Source organism: Gasterosteus aculeatus, chromosome 1, assembly GCF_964276395.1.
Source record: "Gasterosteus aculeatus chromosome 1, fGasAcu3.hap1.1, whole genome shotgun sequence".
Classification (NCBI taxonomy): domain Eukaryota; kingdom Metazoa; phylum Chordata; class Actinopteri; order Perciformes; family Gasterosteidae; genus Gasterosteus; species Gasterosteus aculeatus.
This window is the reverse complement of record NC_135688.1, coordinates 26,444,502-26,461,340: the sequence shown is the minus strand read 5'-3', so window position 1 is coordinate 26,461,340 and position 16,839 is coordinate 26,444,502. Positions and strand designations below refer to the sequence as shown.

The 16,839-nt window shown below is 43.3% G+C and overlaps 1 protein-coding gene across 3 annotated transcripts; it reads left to right on the top strand.

The window, feature by feature from the left end:
* The first annotated feature begins 2,223 nt into the window (after positions 1 to 2,223).
* Positions 2,224 to 16,108, top strand: arhgef7b (Rho guanine nucleotide exchange factor (GEF) 7b). 3 transcript variants are annotated; one of them, XM_040182754.2, is made up of 22 exons: positions 2,242 to 2,600; positions 4,108 to 4,191; positions 7,141 to 7,225; positions 7,509 to 7,633; positions 7,768 to 7,972; positions 8,861 to 8,952; positions 10,073 to 10,167; positions 10,477 to 10,572; positions 11,316 to 11,438; positions 11,520 to 11,658; positions 11,774 to 11,833; positions 12,046 to 12,192; positions 12,287 to 12,373; positions 12,447 to 12,525; positions 12,645 to 12,781; positions 12,861 to 13,085; positions 13,238 to 13,331; positions 13,649 to 13,738; positions 14,126 to 14,284; positions 14,519 to 14,615; positions 14,883 to 14,937; positions 15,112 to 16,108. In XM_040182754.2, the coding sequence occupies exons 1-22, from the start codon at positions 2,436 to 2,438 to the stop codon at positions 15,232 to 15,234; spliced, it is 2,562 nt and encodes an 853-aa protein (XP_040038688.1). In that variant the 5' UTR covers positions 2,242 to 2,435; the 3' UTR covers positions 15,235 to 16,108. The 3 variants fall into 3 exon arrangements, with proteins under 3 accessions (XP_040038697.1, XP_040038688.1, XP_077955939.1); XM_078099813.1 differs by lacking the exon at positions 2,242 to 2,600 and adding an exon at positions 3,927 to 4,006; XM_040182763.2 differs by lacking the exon at positions 14,126 to 14,284 and having other exon boundaries at positions 2,224 to 2,600.
* The last annotated feature ends 731 nt before the right edge of the window (positions 16,109 to 16,839 follow it).

Here is a 16,839-nt window from a genome sequence, read left to right as displayed (position 1 = left end):
GTTTTGACAAGCAAAAGAACAGAACAGGTCGAAAAACTGGGGGTGTAGGCTACAACATTGAGCCGATATCTGTATGAACTCCTTCAACATCAACAATGACAACACAGGTTGATAGTTTATAGGTTTTCAATCAAGCTTTGCTGAACTAGGAACCGACATTCGTGGTCGTCAGAAATGCACTTTTAGAGTTGTCTCAAGTCAGGCCTGTTGACCCGCAGAGAAAAACTTTAAAGGAACTTCTTTGCTCTGAAGCCTCTAATGCAAATCAAATTTATTATAATGATATGTTCAGAATATATATAGCACAGCCTCAAGAGAGAGAGAGAGAGAGTGGAAGCTCTCACCATCTGTTTTACTGACGTCACAAATGAAAGTGACACTGGTGTTGCCTTAATATTTAGGTTACATCCTGTTGTACGTGGTTTGCATCGTCACACCATGTTTTAGGGTTTAGAGGACTTAAAGGCAATAGTTTTTTTGTTGTTTCTTACCTATTAAAATAAGGCACAAGATAAGTGATGGAAAATATTAAAGAAAACATTTAAATATAAAGTGATATAGAGATTTAAAGTGTAGAATTTCTGAAAAAAATATAATATTGAAAGTGATTTAGGTTTCACATGCAGCTCATAAGCCACTTGTAAATATACTTATATAACGTTATAGAATTGATAACATTAATTACTAAAATACTAATGACATTTTCATATGCGATTGTGCTTTTTATTTACTCCCTGCGAGGTGTTTTACTTCTCCAAATGTTGTAGCATGTGGTATTTGCATTGAGCTATTATATAGTTCACAAACCACTGTCAAGTGGACACTTTGTCATCAGCTAAAGCTGTAACCCAACTTGTCCAGCAGAGGGCGACGCCAATCACACACAGGTCATAACATGCTGTCAGTCACCGAAGGACCTGTGACCCGCTCACGCTCACGTGGTCACAGGACGAAATCGACTTTAACACGCAAATTATGCTTCATTGAATACATCAGTGCATTGGCACAACTTCGCCCCACGGGCGAGTCGCTTTTTATGACGTCACTGGTATCCAAGCAACGCTCGTTTTAATTAGGACATTTTTTTACTGATTAGATTTTTCTTACAACAAAATGTTCCTGACAAATCAGCCGCGTATCTTAAATATGTTTATTTAATATAAATAGAGTTTGGCGTAGCGCGGTTTTAATGTTGGAATTAGAGATTCATCTTTAAATACATTTAATTTGTTTCAGTGTCCGACTTCCTTTAATGAGGCTCGTCGCCTGTATTTTCTATGAGGTTCGATTAGCCGGTTAGTCATCGATGGGACCGTCCTGCGGTGTGCTGAGTCAAACTGCTCAATACCAGCGTGGGTTAAAGCGGAAGCTAGACGGGGTTGTTTTCAAAGTAAAAGGGCTGCGTTACTGACTAAAGTCATTCGGTTATTTTGGCTGGGAAGCGGCTATTTGGTTCAATGTTCGGATTTGAATATTTCTAGTATGCAGCGCTGAGTTGATCCACAGGCTGATCCACGCATTTCCATTTAGAAATACAAAATGTCTTTCCTATTAAATAAGCTGTTTCTGCAAAATTGACTATTACTCAATCATACATTGTATTCATATTTACGGTACTTATATATCTATTTTTTTTTATTCAGAAAATGCACCGATTTCACTTGGAATTGTAACAATATATATAATCCTACACAGTATGACAGGTCGTTGTCGTGGCGCAGGGGTTAGAGAAGGTGAGCACAATGTTGGTGGTTCGAGTTCAGGCTGCCCCATGTTCCATGTCGAAGTGTCCCTGAGCAAGACATCCAACCCCTAATTGCTCCCCGAGCAAAAATGTGAAAAAGCCATGGGTTTAAAGTGTAATGTAAGTCCCTTTGGATGAAAGCGTCTGCTAAATGACCTGTGATGACACCGTGAATGATTCATTATTCATTTTACAATGATTTTGTAGACAATAAAACACACTTAACATATTTTGTGTATCCTTTTTATGCCGTTTTTTAATGAAATAGCATGCCTTTATAACGGCCTCCTGTACGTTGTCTAAATGTATTTGCCTCGCCGGGAAGTATGTGCTTTTATTTTGAAAACCACCAAAGGAAATCGTGTTTCAGAGTGCGCCCCTTGATGCTGCTGTACAGCTGTGCCAAGGTGAGAGAGAGAGAGAGAGAGAGAGAGAGAGAGAGAGAGAGAGAGAGAGAGAGAGAGAGAGAGAGAGAGAGAGAGAGAGAGAGAGAGAGTGCAGTGAGGGACGATGCGAAGCTGTTAAGGGAAGGAACCACCTCCGTCGTGCCCACGTCCAAACGAGGCGGGGCCGGCTGACCCCTCCGTCTCATTCTGGACGGACCACCAACAGGACAGCGCTGCTCTGCTGCTGCTGCTGCTGTAGTAGTAGTTGTTGTTGTTGTTTGCGTAGGACATTGGAGGATCCGGCCATGAATTCGGCCGAACAGACGGTAACGTGGCTCATAACGCTGGGGGTCCTGGAGTCTCCCAAGAAAAGCATCTCTGATCCGGAGGCTTTCCTCCAGACGTCTCTGCAGGATGGAGCTGTGCTGTGCCGGCTGCTGGAGCGACTCAGACCCGGCACGGTGGACAAGGTGAGTGGATCGGGGGACACGGGGTGAAGAAAAACAAGAAAAAACAATAACCCATTAGGAAATAAATGGGGTATTGGTGAAAACATGCAGGGTAACATAAAAGGCTAATTGGAATAAGCCCGGAGGCTGCAGACAGTGCACACGTAAACCTGAGTATTATATGAACATTCAGAAAACATGCGAGTTGAAATTGTATTTACAATCTGACTTTAAATAAAAATGCAATGAAAACATCGCCATAAACTATTTAGACGCATTCTTTGACGTCTTTCCACTTTAATATTAATAAATGTAAAGGGAGCACTTTGTAGACACTTCAATATTAAATTGTTGTAAAGAGCCTTTTAAAAGTATAGTAAGTAATAACATGTTTTGTGTTATCTCACTTTTATGTGTTCTTTTTACCCTTTGTCTTTTTTCATGTTTCAAAGGATGGATGATGATGTGATATTTGACCCCTGCTCAGATTCATTTGTAAAATGATATGCGCGTAATACTAATAATGCAAATTAAACCAGTTAGTGGTTATTCCATCACAAATTGGTCCGCATTGGTCACCAAAACCAGTACAAGCCTGCAGTAGTAGAGGTGTAGCCTCCTACCCTTCTCTCTCTCCCCCCTCTCTCTCTCCCCTCTGTCTCTCTCTCCCTCACACACACACACACACACACACACACACACACACACACACACACACACACACACACACACACACACACACACACACACACGCACACACAATGGACCATAAGTCTGTCGATGTCATCCCCTCTTTTGGCTTAACCAGCTTCACTGTAATATCTCAATCAAATTAGCTTCTATTAGCTTCAAGTCTACACAGAGGGTTGTTTCAAAATAAAGGCATAGCTCGGGTCAGCAGTGGTCAGATGCTACGCGGCGCACACTGTATTATTGGCCTCATCCCGCAGTGTCTCCATCTGTGTCTCTACAGCTAGTCCGCTTTTGTGACCGCAATCATAAGTCATTGTAAGTCGATCATATATATATATATATATATATATATATATATATATATATATATATATATATATATATATATATATATATATATATATTTGTAGCTGAGTTGTTCTTTGGGCTTTCAACAAATTTGGAAGATAATGTAAAAACTGAGATGATTCCATTATTAGTACGGGAACGATAAAGGAAAAATAAAAGATACTTTAGCCCACGACAACTAAATATCGCACTTATAACTGTATAACATACTGATTAATGCAGCTTTTACAGAAAGTAAAATTGGGAACACAACCATATATGACAACGTACATAACGCCTTATTCTGAAAATAAATACCGGAAGCTCAGGTCGTCTCCTTTGAGCTAACGCTAGCTTAACACTGGTAAGCAGCAGGTGACAAGTGGACTGGTTACGCCCGTAGAAAGGTCGTTTACATGATGAAAAAAGCTCTTAACAACTGCATAAACAGTTTACCCATATCTTGTGTGACCATTTGAAGGCTAATTCAGTAACTTTTTGTGTGCAGTTTTTCCAGGAACCGAGGGGCGAAAGCGAGTGTCAGAGGAACGTCACTGAGTTCGTTAAAGGCTGCGCTGCTTTCGGTGTGGAGGTGAGTTAACGTCACATGTAACGTTATTTATCAACGTACTTACTCCCTATGACGCCTTATTAATGCACGTACTCTGTGTGAGGCCTGGGAAACAGTTCGCACCGAGCAAACGCGGACATATTAATGTTTTATTCCACCTAAAAACGGACGCGTCCTGCTGTTTGTCAGTGACGTCACTGCTGTTAATGTTTAGCCGTTACTCCCGTTAAGGCACGAGCTGCAGGTATTGTGCCGTCTATAAATCAATACGACTGTGGGAGGAACATTTGTTTTTACAATAGTTGTTGGACTATATCTCTATATATCTAACCTCATTGATGTCATTTATGGTTGAATACAAACGGGTGATTGACGAGACCTTCTTAATAACGAGTTTATAAGTTGGAGTTGATGACGTATGCGCTTCATCCAAGTTTTGTGTGTGATTTGGGATATTTAGTCCTAAAGCTCTCTCCGGGTCAGCACCATTCCCTTCCCAGCCGAGCCTGCTTTTTAGGATCCTATGAGCAAAGTGTGCTCCAGCGTTATGCGATGTGCAAAACTGGACCAGTTGTTGGATGTTTAGGAAGGCGTGCGCGGTGTCAACAAAGGCGGACGTAGCTTGGATGTTTGCACTGAATCTGCACATGAGCAGCAGGGCGCTGCAGACATTTGAACTTGTTGAACTGCTGCGACGGTTTGACCCTTGACCCCGTGACCTTGGCGTGGAGAGCATCTCGCTCCAACCGTCTGAGCCAGCTGCCTGGCTTTTTAGCATTTGAATTTTGTTCTTGCTAAATTTACATTATTGGGGGCCAAACAAAAAAGACATTGCATTCGTTTTGGAAATCATCTTAAATGGTCATCTCAGATCTTTCGAGCGCAAAGCGTCACCTGACCCCGGGATCTTTTTAACAATTCAGATGTGAAATGAATTAGCTGATAAGAAGTATACAGCTAATCAGTTTTATCACAAATATGATCTGTATTGTTACCAGAGCTTAAAAACACGCAGTAGGGTGTATGAATGTGTGTTTGCACTCAGTGGGTCGTGCCAGCTGATATCCGGCCCCATAGCGGGGTGTGCAGAGAAAATGACACCGCATACACACACACAGACACACACATTCATTGTTATGATACATGTAATCATAATGAAAAAGAGCAGATTCCACCACACAGGAGTCCCGGACTGGAGTCCTTTTTCTTAATAAGGTTTCGCTCCAGATTCACCTTCGATGCCCCTGCGAGCCCAGCGGCTGATAAGCAGACATGTAATGTAATGAGCGCGATGGCATTGAAACAACCTCCCGAATCCGTGGACGAAGGGAGCAATGGAAAGAAAATGTGGGTGGGTGGGATGACGTAACGCCACGCGCCAGCCAGTCTGTGTATTTCCCCATCGCGTTGATTAGAAACGCGCCAGCCGAGGCCCTCCATCGCCATAATTCTCCCACACGACACTCCTCGGACGGGCAGACGCCGAGCCAGACCTCCTGTCCAGCAGAGCGGGATTACGGAGTGACAGAACGAGTGCAGTGGAGGCCCGACTTCATTAACCGGGGCCGAGCAATTAATCAGATCCTAAATCTATCGCGTTAACTTAACCGGGTGGGATATTGATTGTGAGCGTTGTGTCTGCCGCGTTAAATCGAGCGCTCCCTGTTATCAGGTAAGCTATTTCCAATCACAGGGGTTCGTTTAAAGCGTGCTGGGATTATGTTGTCTCTGTTTTGTATAACAAGACTGCATCTGATGATATTTCTATTTAACTTGGATAAACTATTCAATGGGAATTGAAGATGTCAGGTTTTATTATATTGAGTTCAATGTGACGGTCATCTGCTGAAAGAACATTCTCAGGAGCAGTGATGCTAATTTGTTCTTAAAGGTGGCCAAATAATCTTCATGTTAAATAAGATGTTATTTAGAATGAAAGGAATCCGACACCTCATAATGCTGGGCTCCTAATCTACGTACAGGAAGAGATGTGCTCAGTCTTATTTTGCCAGCTGAGGTCATTCTTTACTTAATTATATATATATATACATATTATTATATTATATGTTATTAACAACTATGTCCCGTACAACCAAATTCTTCAAGGGATCAATAAAGTGCTATTTTATTTCAATATCAACTGCACTTTCTTTCTCAATTAGTGAGGTATAATATCCTTCTCCTTTTGCTATCGTTGCGGCTGAATACCTAAAAATGTGTACGAAAAAAAAATCCCAAAGCGCTGGAGCATTTCCACTGCGGCAGTCCACGGAACGCCTCTCTTTGCGTCTGGGCCCAATGCCAGTGGGAGCGATGGAAGTGTGTGTTAACTGGTCCTCACTGCCCGGACTACTAATCAGCCCAAGGATGTAGATCAAATCAAGTGGGATCTTAGAAGGAGCGCTACATTTAAAGATGGCCAACGTTTTATCGCTGGATTAAAGGGACTTGCTCTGTCAATAATTAGAATTAGGATTTTCCGATGTTTCCTGCCGCCCTCAGTTTTTGGACTTTGGCATTTCATTTGAGAGGAAGTTTTTGTTTCACAAGTTTTTGAGGCGCACGTTGCCTCCACCTTCACACCTTGGTGGAAGTCAGTGTGTTGTGTACACAAGATTAGGGCCTTTGATTATGGCTGTGTGTGTGTGTGTGTGTGTGCGTGTGTGTGTGTGTGTGTGTGTACGATGGGATTACAAGGCTCAGACTTTGAGTAATCCTGCTCCAGACTGCAGTTGGAGCGAACCCCCACTGCCCTTAGCATTCCTTCATTTGCAGTCTGAAGTATGCTTTCATAATGTAAATTCTTAATGGGAATCGATTGAAGGTAAATAAGCCAAAACACACAGAAATGAGGGCAGCTGTGTGTCGTCTATGCGTTCGTTATGAATGTGCGCATGTGTTTGCTGTTTTGCTGTTTTTAAAATAAATCAAATTAATCGCATATTTTGTTTTCTGTTTTCTCCCCTTAAGCCTTTTGAGGTGAATGACCTCCTGCAGGGACTGAACTTCTCCAAGGTCCTCAACTCCTTGGTTGCCCTCAACAAAGCCACCGAAGGTGAGATCAGTGTGTTTTTACGAGGAAAACCTTTCACGTCTGTAATCTTCTAATTTTCTTCTCCTTTGCTCCCTCTCTTCAGTTTGTATAAGTGCACTATGAGATTAATAGACTGTAATATAATTATTGAAAACAGTTCTAGTAGTGTAGGTGGTAGTATTAAATGTTATAATGTCCTTTTAACTCTACACTGTATGAAGTGACAATATGTTAATGAATGCGCTTTAGTTTAATTGTTAGTATGTCTTCTAATTGTTTAACTCCATCCATTGAAACACTGCAGATTTTGGTGTTTCTGAAGACAGTGTGTTCGTGCCGCCCGCCTCACACTTGAGGATCAAGTCCTTTGACTCTCTGAACACTCAGAGTCGCTCCTCCAAAGTGCTGCAGCCGCAGTACCGCAGCCTGGTGAGTAACCACGGCGACGGCAACGACACATCTGAGTAACGTCAGTAGCCAAACGCCGTCTGGGGTTAGAACGCCAGGGGTTAGTCCTTGTGCACGTTCTCCACATTGAGCCGCGTCTTCTTTTGTCTCCTCAGGACATGTCGGAGGGCAGCGCGTGTGGCCACGTGCTGTTCAGGGCGCGCTTTACTTTCCAGCAGACCAACGAGGACGAACTCTCTTTCTCCAAGGGCGACATCATCAGCGTGAGCCGGCAGGAGGAGGGGGGCTGGTGGGAGGGCTCGTTCAACGGCCGCTCCGGGTGGTTCCCCAGTAACTATGTGCGGGAGCTGAAAGGAAGCGGTGCGTAAAGCTCCGTTTGCTTTGGATGTTCTGCATCATTTATGGCTTGTTTTTATTCCTTTATTTATTTTTATCTTTCTGGCACAAAAGTGTATTCACAAACTTGCTCATGTTTGCTGATTGGCAGACTTGAGGGACTTGGTTCGTGTTGTCACTGAAAGGTCACAACCTTTTAGGCTTTAAAGCCTGCTCTTATTTTACACCTAGGACAGCGGAATTTCCCCCAGAATTATGAGGTCAATTTAGAAAACCTGTGTTCATCTGACTTTCTTGATCCATGTGCATGTGAGAGCCAAAACCTTCCTGGTGTTTTAACTGTGTTGCTTCTCTGAGGGCGAAAAGGCAGCGAGGGAGGAAGGAAGCTCCGCACGCACACAAAGACAGGAAGGGCCGGTTGTATGGAAAGGAACTTCCTGACTTAATGCTTGCAGCAGAAAACAAGGATCATGATAACAGCGCGCTGAGGAAGGGCAGCAGATGCACACGGTCGGAGGCAGCTGCTTTACAAATAAGAGAGAGACTGCTCGCAGTGGAGGGACACGCGGCCATGATGGCGATGAATTGTGTGTGCTCGATGTGCCTGTTATCTCGACATAGTGACATAAATCACCATAACAACCCCCAGTAATGCTTATTGGGCTTCTGGCTACATGCTGTAATGTCTCCAAAGTACAATTGTGAACTGAAGGATATGACAGCATGCGCTATTACTGGCCGTCCAATGTTGTAGGAATAAACCGGACATTGAAATTGTGGAAATTTGTGGAAAAGTGTTTAATCATTGGTTGTCCTACATTTTGTAGAATACCTATTGACTCTTTATTGTAACTTTGTATTATATTGTCATAATAACTTGCTTATTTGTCCCCCTCTTTTCTTGGGTTATAGACAAGACATTAGACAAGCCAAAGTCTGGCGCCCTGAAAAGCCCCCCCAAAGGGTTCGACACCACTATCATCAGTAAGACCTACTACAACGTGGTGAGCATCGCCTGTGTGTGTGTGAGAGTGAGAGTCCAAACGGTCCTCCATTCCCACACCCTCTAGTCTACCAGAGCAGTTGAGAGTTAGGAACATAATTACTACTTTGAATTTAGAATTGTTGTACTTGAGGATGCGTGTTTTTAGACTTCTGGGTAATAAATTCTAAAGATCTCATCATCAGAAATAATAAGTAAGAAAAAAGAAAAATCTTCTTTGTTGTCCTCTGGTTGGACTGACCGAGTGACCCAAACGAACAAATAGTCCTCATGTGTGCTTGCCTCTGTACAATCAATCATTTTCCCCCCACACATCCAATTAATGCGCGTGTGTGTGTGTGTGTGTCGACTCGTGTGGAGCCTGAATGTTGCCCTTGTGTGAGAGTGCAGCAGATGTAATGTAGGTTATTTCTTCCATCCCACTGGTTTCTGGGGCAGCCTTGCCCCGGGGTTGGCTTGTATGTGTGTGTGTGTGTTAATAATGCAGCAGGCTGCGAAAGTCTCTTTAGACCGTCCTTCTTTGGTACCTGAGCCTCCCGCTCACAGACCTCGCCTGAAGTGCGAGCGGTTCCCGGATAAAAATGGGAAAAAGAAGATATAAATAAAATAGTTCTTATCTTTCTCCTAATGGACGGAGCAGAGGATTGTGTGAGCAGACGACGTAGGCTTTGGGCTCTTTAGGTTTGAGTGTGGTTTGATTAAGACCACAAATACCAAAGTTTTGCACATACTGTTGGCATTCTGGCATCCACTCTTGTGCGATTTCTGAAAAATAATTAATAAACAAAACGTTATGAATGCATAACTGGTGGTCCAGAATTGAGGGAATTGAGGGAAACAACTACTACTTGCTGCAGTGTTTGATTGGCTCTGTTTCATCCTTCACTGGGAACTTTTCAGTTATTTTCTCAACTAAACGTCAGGAAATAGCGAAAAAGGCCCATCGTAGCCTCGAGAAGTTGCAGAGCACACCTGGTGCACTAAGAGTGATATTGTCACCTACGATATATGAGTCATGGGTCAAATCTAACAGTGCTGCTATTTTAAATCTGCTCTCCAGTCCTTTCCCATTACTTTCTCCTCCTGTCACTCGCTGTATTTAATACAAACGTCTCCTTCAGGTCCTGCAGAACATCCTAGAAGCGGAGAGGGAATATTCGAGGGAGCTCCAGAGTCTCCTGGGTTCATACCTGCGCTCCCTTCACCCCACAGAGAGGTGCAGTTATTTACACACTGTTTATTGTTTGTTCCAAATGAGTCAGAAGTTCGAGGAAGCGACACCCCCCCACACACACACACACAGACGCCAGGATGTCTATTGCAATACCAATATTATATCTCATTTTACGGAATATAACATTGATATTATATATATACTGGATGTGTCCTCTGTCCTATATTGTAGAAATAAATATTTTACAACCATCTTAGTATCCTTTTATATTAGAGCTCAAGTATAATGATTTATTTATGCTAGCCGTGTATTGAAAATGTCAGTGATCCATGTCTCCTCTCCGTGTTACAGAGTCAGCAGCGTAGACATCAGTCACATTCAGGGAAATCTGGAGGAGATCTCGACCTTCCAGCAGATGCTGGTTCAGTCCTTGGAGGAGCATACAAAGTCAGTGCATTACGTAGTGTGAACATACGATACGATAACTGGATTCATAATGCATTGCTGTAATCTTGTGGAAATATTTATAGAAGTCAGTTGTATTAACAGTTTACTTTTACCACTAGAAGATCTGTATTTCCACAATGATGTAGGTGTTTTAATTTGGCTTACGTAAATGTTGAGAGGATGGTTAATATTGCATTTGTGGCTTTTCTTTGTTTTACGACACAATCTTTAATACAGTTTGCCTTTGAGTCAAAAGAAGACATTTGGTTCCTGCCGTAACGGGATATCAAACCAAACCATGTCAGTGGAGTTTACTAATGGCAGTTATAAGAGCTCCAGAGACATCTAGTGGTAGACTGATGTACGTGTCTTGAGTCCTGTACTGATGCAGTCAATAGACCATACAGAGAGTATGTCTTTTTAATGGGGTCGAGAAGATTCATATGTGTAGAATGTGCAATTATAATCTCATAATCTCAGATACCAACTGAGAAAACTGGCCAACTGCTATTTGGATGGTTTGGTTAATCATTCAATGTTTGTTGCAACTTTTACATTCTTGAATACTTTTACGATCTTGAATGCAGCCTTTTAGGTGAATGTTGTTCCCTGTTTGGAGATTACAGATGTTTATGATTTAAACTTAATTTGACCTCTGTGTTACATTAATTACTCACTCTAATCTGTATTGTGTTGCGTAATTGAATGCCGACAGAGGTCATGATTGTCATGTGTCCGTGCAGACTCTCAGAGAAGCAGCAGAGGATCGGGGGCTTCTTCCTCAATCTGATGCCCCAGATGAAGCTCCTCTATGTGGCCTACTGCTCCAACCACCCATCTGCTGTCAATGTACTCATTCAACACAGGTACAGTCAGAGACGGGTTCTTTTGCACCTGTCGGTTCCTGAGGTGCGTTACTGTATCGTGTGTGTTTGTGTGCATCACAGTGAGGAGCTGGGGCAGTACATGGAGGCAAAGGGGTCGCCCACTCCCGGGATCCTGACTCTGACCACCAGTCTGAGTAAACCCTTCACCAGGCTGGAGCGGTACCCAACGCTGCTGAAAGAACTGGACCGGCACATGGAGGTGAGCTACCCGTCCCTCTGTGTTATCGTTCATCTTTCTCCTAAACTTAAACGTCTATGATAAATGGGGGAAGAAAACATTCTGTTTCTATGTTTTCTTTTTTCTCTTGTCTCAGGACCAACACCCTGACAGGGCCGATCTCGTTGCTGCCATGATGGACTTTAAAAACTTTGCAGTAAGATTCACACACTCATTAGACTTTGCAGTTCTTAAAAAGCGTTAAAAGTGTAAATGTTCTCCTCAGTATTCCTCACATCAGTCAAGTCAAGTCTCTTTACCGTTACGGCCGATAACTAAAACGCCGAACGAACAAACAAACTGTATTGATTCGAGTTCTTGTGCGTTTTGGTGCCTTTTGAATGCTTGTGTGTGTGTGTATGTGTTCAGGCTCAGTGTCAGGAGGTGAGGAAGAAGAAGGATCTGGAGTTGCAGATTTTAACGGAGCCAATCAGAAACTGGGAGGGGGACGACATCAGAACTCTCGGGCCCGTCATCCACATGTCCCATTCTACAGTCCATACGCAGGACTGTCAGGTACCGACTCCGACGTCCAGGCGTGAACGCGCTCAGAGGTTCCAGAAAACTGAAAGGACAAAGTTAAAGGCGTTTCTTTGCTGTGGTTTTCCAGGAGTCAAATGAACGCTACCTCGTCCTCTTCCCTCACACTCTGCTCGTACTCTCTGCCAGCCTGAGGATGAGTGGGTTTATCTACCAGGTATGTGTGAACCTGAATCAGGATTTCTGTCTCCTCATTCCACTTGTTTAAAAGTGTGTGCGTGTGTCTAAAGGGAAGGCTGCCACTGTCAGGGATGCTCATCTCCAGAATAGAAGACGGAGAAAACCTGAGGAATGCTTTTGAAATTTCCGGTCAGCCCTTCCTCTCATTTCGCTTTCTCATTGTTCATATTGTCTGAAACAACATCAGCCTGACTCTCGCGCGCGCGTGTGTGTTTGTGTGCGCATGCGTGTGTGTTGTTGTTTTTCAGGTAGTCAGTGTGATCGGATGCAGGTGGCCTGTAACACTCAGCACGACCTACAGGAGTGGCTGGACCTTCTCACCCAACACACACACACTCCAGCCACGCACGCACACCTACAAAAGCCTCAGTCCGTCTGTCACACGGTGAGTCACCGTCGGTCCGCTTGACGTGGGCCCTGTTCCTCCTCCCGCTCCCCTGTGACCTCTTCTCCGCTCCTCCCAGTTACCTCCTCAGCCCGCCGCTCCGTCCCGGCACTCGGAGTCTCGGGGCGGGAGCATCGGACACGCGTACCACACCCTCCCTCATCCGCCGTCGTTTGGGGCGGCCCTGGGCTGCAGCCCTTCGTGGGGGGCACTGGAGCCGCCGAACACCCCGAAGCCCTGGAGCCTGAGCTGCCTCCGCCCTGCTCCGCCACTCCGGCCCTCGGCGGCTCTCTGCATGAAGGAGGTGACGTGCACAGATACTGAAACGTGTTGAGTGGATGATGGGAGTCCAAAGGTCTTTAGGTTCACCGATACGTGATACTTTTCTGAGTCCGGTTGAATTGGAATTGGAGCTGCATTCCTGCTTAACATATTATCCGTGCCGTTTGTTCATAGGATTTAAATAAGAGTCCTAAGAACATGAAGAAGCTTTTGCCGAAGAGGAAGCCAGACAGGAAACCTTCAGAGGAGGACTTCACTGTCCGAAAAAGTAAGCATGGAGCTCGGCAGTACTTCCCTCCGATGGTGAAGGACAAAGGAGCCCATTAAATGAAAAATGGTTCTTTAATTCAATCTGTGCCACATGGTACTCAGGTGTCTCTATTACCTTCATATAGGCTTCTGTTACTTCAATGTATCCTTATATATATATATATATATATATATATATATTTACTTAGACATTTGTTACTCAATGATTGGTCACGATAGACTTAAATAAAACTGAGTTTATGCGTCCTTGCATCTGATCCGATCTAGTTCCAAAAACGTGGTTTGATTCAACATACATATATACGTGTCTCTCAGGTACAGCCGCTCTAGAGGAGGACGCTCAGATACTGAAAGTGATCGAGGCTTATTGTACCAGCGCCAAGACACGACAGACGCTCAACTCCAGTGAGTGTACACACACACACACACACACACTCGCACAGAGAGACACACATTGGCGTACTAACACTTGTCTTGTTGCTAGCCAGCATTTGTTCTCTGCTCTAACTATGTCTTTCTCTCTCTTCTGTTTTTATGTCTGCCCCTCCTCTCCTTTACTCGTCCATCCTGATTTTTTACTAACAACTCGTATGTTTGGCTTCATCGTCCTACTTTTGTTATGAATGTTTGTCTGACTTAATTTATCACACATCCTGTTTGCTTTTTTATTCCTGCATTGGTTCCCAATTTTATTTTATTTTTTTTACCGTTTACAACTCCCATATGGTTTACCCTTTCCCTCCTCCCGACATTCAATTTGGTTGGTTCAAACCTTGTCTATTGCTGGCACAGCCTGGCAAGGGACTGACCTCATGCACAACCACGTGCTCGCTGACTCCAGCCTCACCGTCGCTGTTGTCCCCGGCAACCTGCCTGGTTCTGACCAGTCAGAGGACTCGGATTATGACAGTCTCTGGACCGCCAATAGTTACAGGACTGCCTCTTTTTCCCGTAAGATATCGGTGTCGCTAAACACTGACGTGCTAGCGGAAACTTGCTAGCTTAGAACTAGGGACAGAAGAACAGGTATATAGATATATAGATTTATATATCTATATATCTTTCTTAATCTTTCCCTACTGTGCGTATGTGTTGTTGTGCAGTACATGCAGTAGATTCAGTAAACAGTGCAATATATTCAAAGGTTTAAAGTGGTGATTGACATTGTTGCCACTGTTCAATCAGGCTCCAGCAGGAAGGAGGTGCACATGTTGTTCCCAGAGGAGGAGAAGATCATTGTGGAGGAGACCAGGAGCAACGGGCAAACAGTAGTGGAGGAGAGGTGAGAGGGGACGTTGTGTTTTAATGTCTAGTATACCTAACAGGAGGAAAGGTTAAGCTCTGATTTTTGGAGAGCGAATAAAAGGCTCCATCATCAGTTTTTGAGCACACAAAACAGACAAATACAATTAGAAACAATTGTTAAAATGTAAAAAAACAAAGTATATGAAAGAGACACAAACCCCCAATTCGAGGAGGCAAAATGCTGATGGTACTTGACAGCTGGTCAGTCAGCGTGTGTCAGAGAAAAGCTGTTCTTTTCCTGCAGGAGTCTGGTGGACACTGTGTACAGTCTGAAGGATGAAATCCAGGGGCTCAAACAGGTAAGTCTGCAGTCTGACTTCAAATGTCCCTCTTTAAAGGGATCAAAAAACACCTTTTGAACAAACGCAACATCAACGTACACATTTTAGAGCTCCTATGGCAAGTAAAATGTTTTGTAAATATCTTTCTTCTCTACTCACCTGTCATGTCTTTTCTTTGTCTCTCCTCTCCAGGACAACAAGAGGATGAGGCGGACGCTGGAGGAGGAGCAGCGTGCGAGGAAAGAGCTGGAGAAGATCGTCAGGAGGGTTCTGAAGGACATGAACGACCCCACCTGGGACGAGACCAACCTCTGAGATCACGCGAGACCTACGTCCAACTCGATGACGACCAAATGAGCCGCAATTCCACCTGCGTGGACAGAAGCTGCCAATTATTTATTCAACACGTCTTTGCCATTTCCACTTACTTTAAACTTTGCGGTGACCTTTTGTATTAAACTGCGAGAGAAAAACGCCTGCCAGACAACAGCAAAGCCATCCAACAGACCAAAAAGCTGTGAAGCCAAATTAGCTGGTATTTATGGTTACTGACTACTGTCACCTTTTTTTCCCTCCAGCACTCAATATTATGATGGTCAGAAGGTTTGACTTTTTAATGAGAGCACTAAACCAGCTGAGTCATTGATTTGCATTGAAAGCGTGCTGCATTCATTTTAGTTTTTCCTAACTTCAGGAGCTAAACTATACACAGCTTGCTGCTTTTTATTTTTCAAGACCAAAGTCCAAACAATACAACACTGGGAAATATTTTTAAAATGATTTTTACAATGTCAAAATGCAACTTACTGTGTAATGGTTTCTTATTTTTATATTTGAGGTTGTGTTTTTACTCTGGTTTTGATTTGTGACACTACTTATTTTCTACTTGACCTTTTTGATCACGCTAATGATGATCTGTGCATCTCTCATGAATGATGTGAGACGTGCCTTTGGGTGAATATGTGTATTACTGAAGGAAATTAGAAACCATCCTAATGGAAGCTATGGGATACAATTTGTCAGGTATTGACTCTTAATTTATATATTTAAATAAAAGTGACTGATGTTAATGTATTGTGTGTTCAAATGATGTAATGTGATGATGGTCATTACAGAAGATACTCTGACCAAAATCATCCCCCATCTATTTATTTCATTCATTCTTCTGCGAATAAAATGTTGAACAGTTGGAACTGTACTTGTCCCATTCTATTAGATGAAAAACTTTCCGCAGCTAAAAAATCATACGTACACCAACATCAGCAACATGCATGAAAGCTTTTTTTCTTTACTTCTCCCGAAATATTAGTAATAATATTTCATAAACAAATAACAGGAAACCTGACCATGAAAGATGAAATATGTATTTTCTTGTTGAATTACCAAGTTCCATCATGTGAGTGAAACAGCGCCCCGAAGTGGTCGGAGTGGGGAATCACACCTCTACGTCTCCCGCTGAATGTAAGAGCTTCAAACAGCGCCCCCGTCGGTTTCTATGGCAATCAGTGTGGCCAGCATGAGTACTGCAGGCTAATTGAGTTCTCCCTCGGAATCCTCCCAGGTGGAAGTTGTTATCCGTTAATTAAACACAGTTAAGTATCAAACAATCACGCAGGTTCTGTAAGACCAACACGACAGCGAACGGGCCGCTCGCTGTGAAAGAAACGCTGGAGCTATAGTTGTTATTACATAACAAACAGCGAGGTAATTTAAATTAAACAACCGTTTAGCTCTCCAGTGATGTTTTGCAGTGACGTCAGTGCTGCTCATGAGCGCGGCTAACGTGCTAAGCTAGCACGACTAGCAATAAATAAAAAAACATAATGTTAAAGATGAAGACTTCAATCAACATTCAACATTCATTGAAAAGTATGCTGTTGGATATCAGTGGACATCTCATTGACGTCGACAACAGATGTG

What these genes read in the sequence shown, in the direction of transcription:
- arhgef7b (XM_040182754.2), top strand. Translation starts at nt 2,436, where the DNA reads ATGAATTCGGCCGAACAGACGGTAACGTGGCTCATAACGCTGGGGGTC. An exon ending in GCGCTGCTTTCGGTGTGGAG is followed by an intron (nt 4,192 to 7,140) that starts GTGAGTTAACGT and finishes TCTCCCCTTAAG; the next exon opens with CCTTTTGAGGTGAATGACCT. An exon ending in CGGCTCTCTGCATGAAGGAG is followed by an intron (nt 13,086 to 13,237) that starts GTGACGTGCACA and finishes GTTTGTTCATAG; the next exon opens with GATTTAAATAAGAGTCCTAA.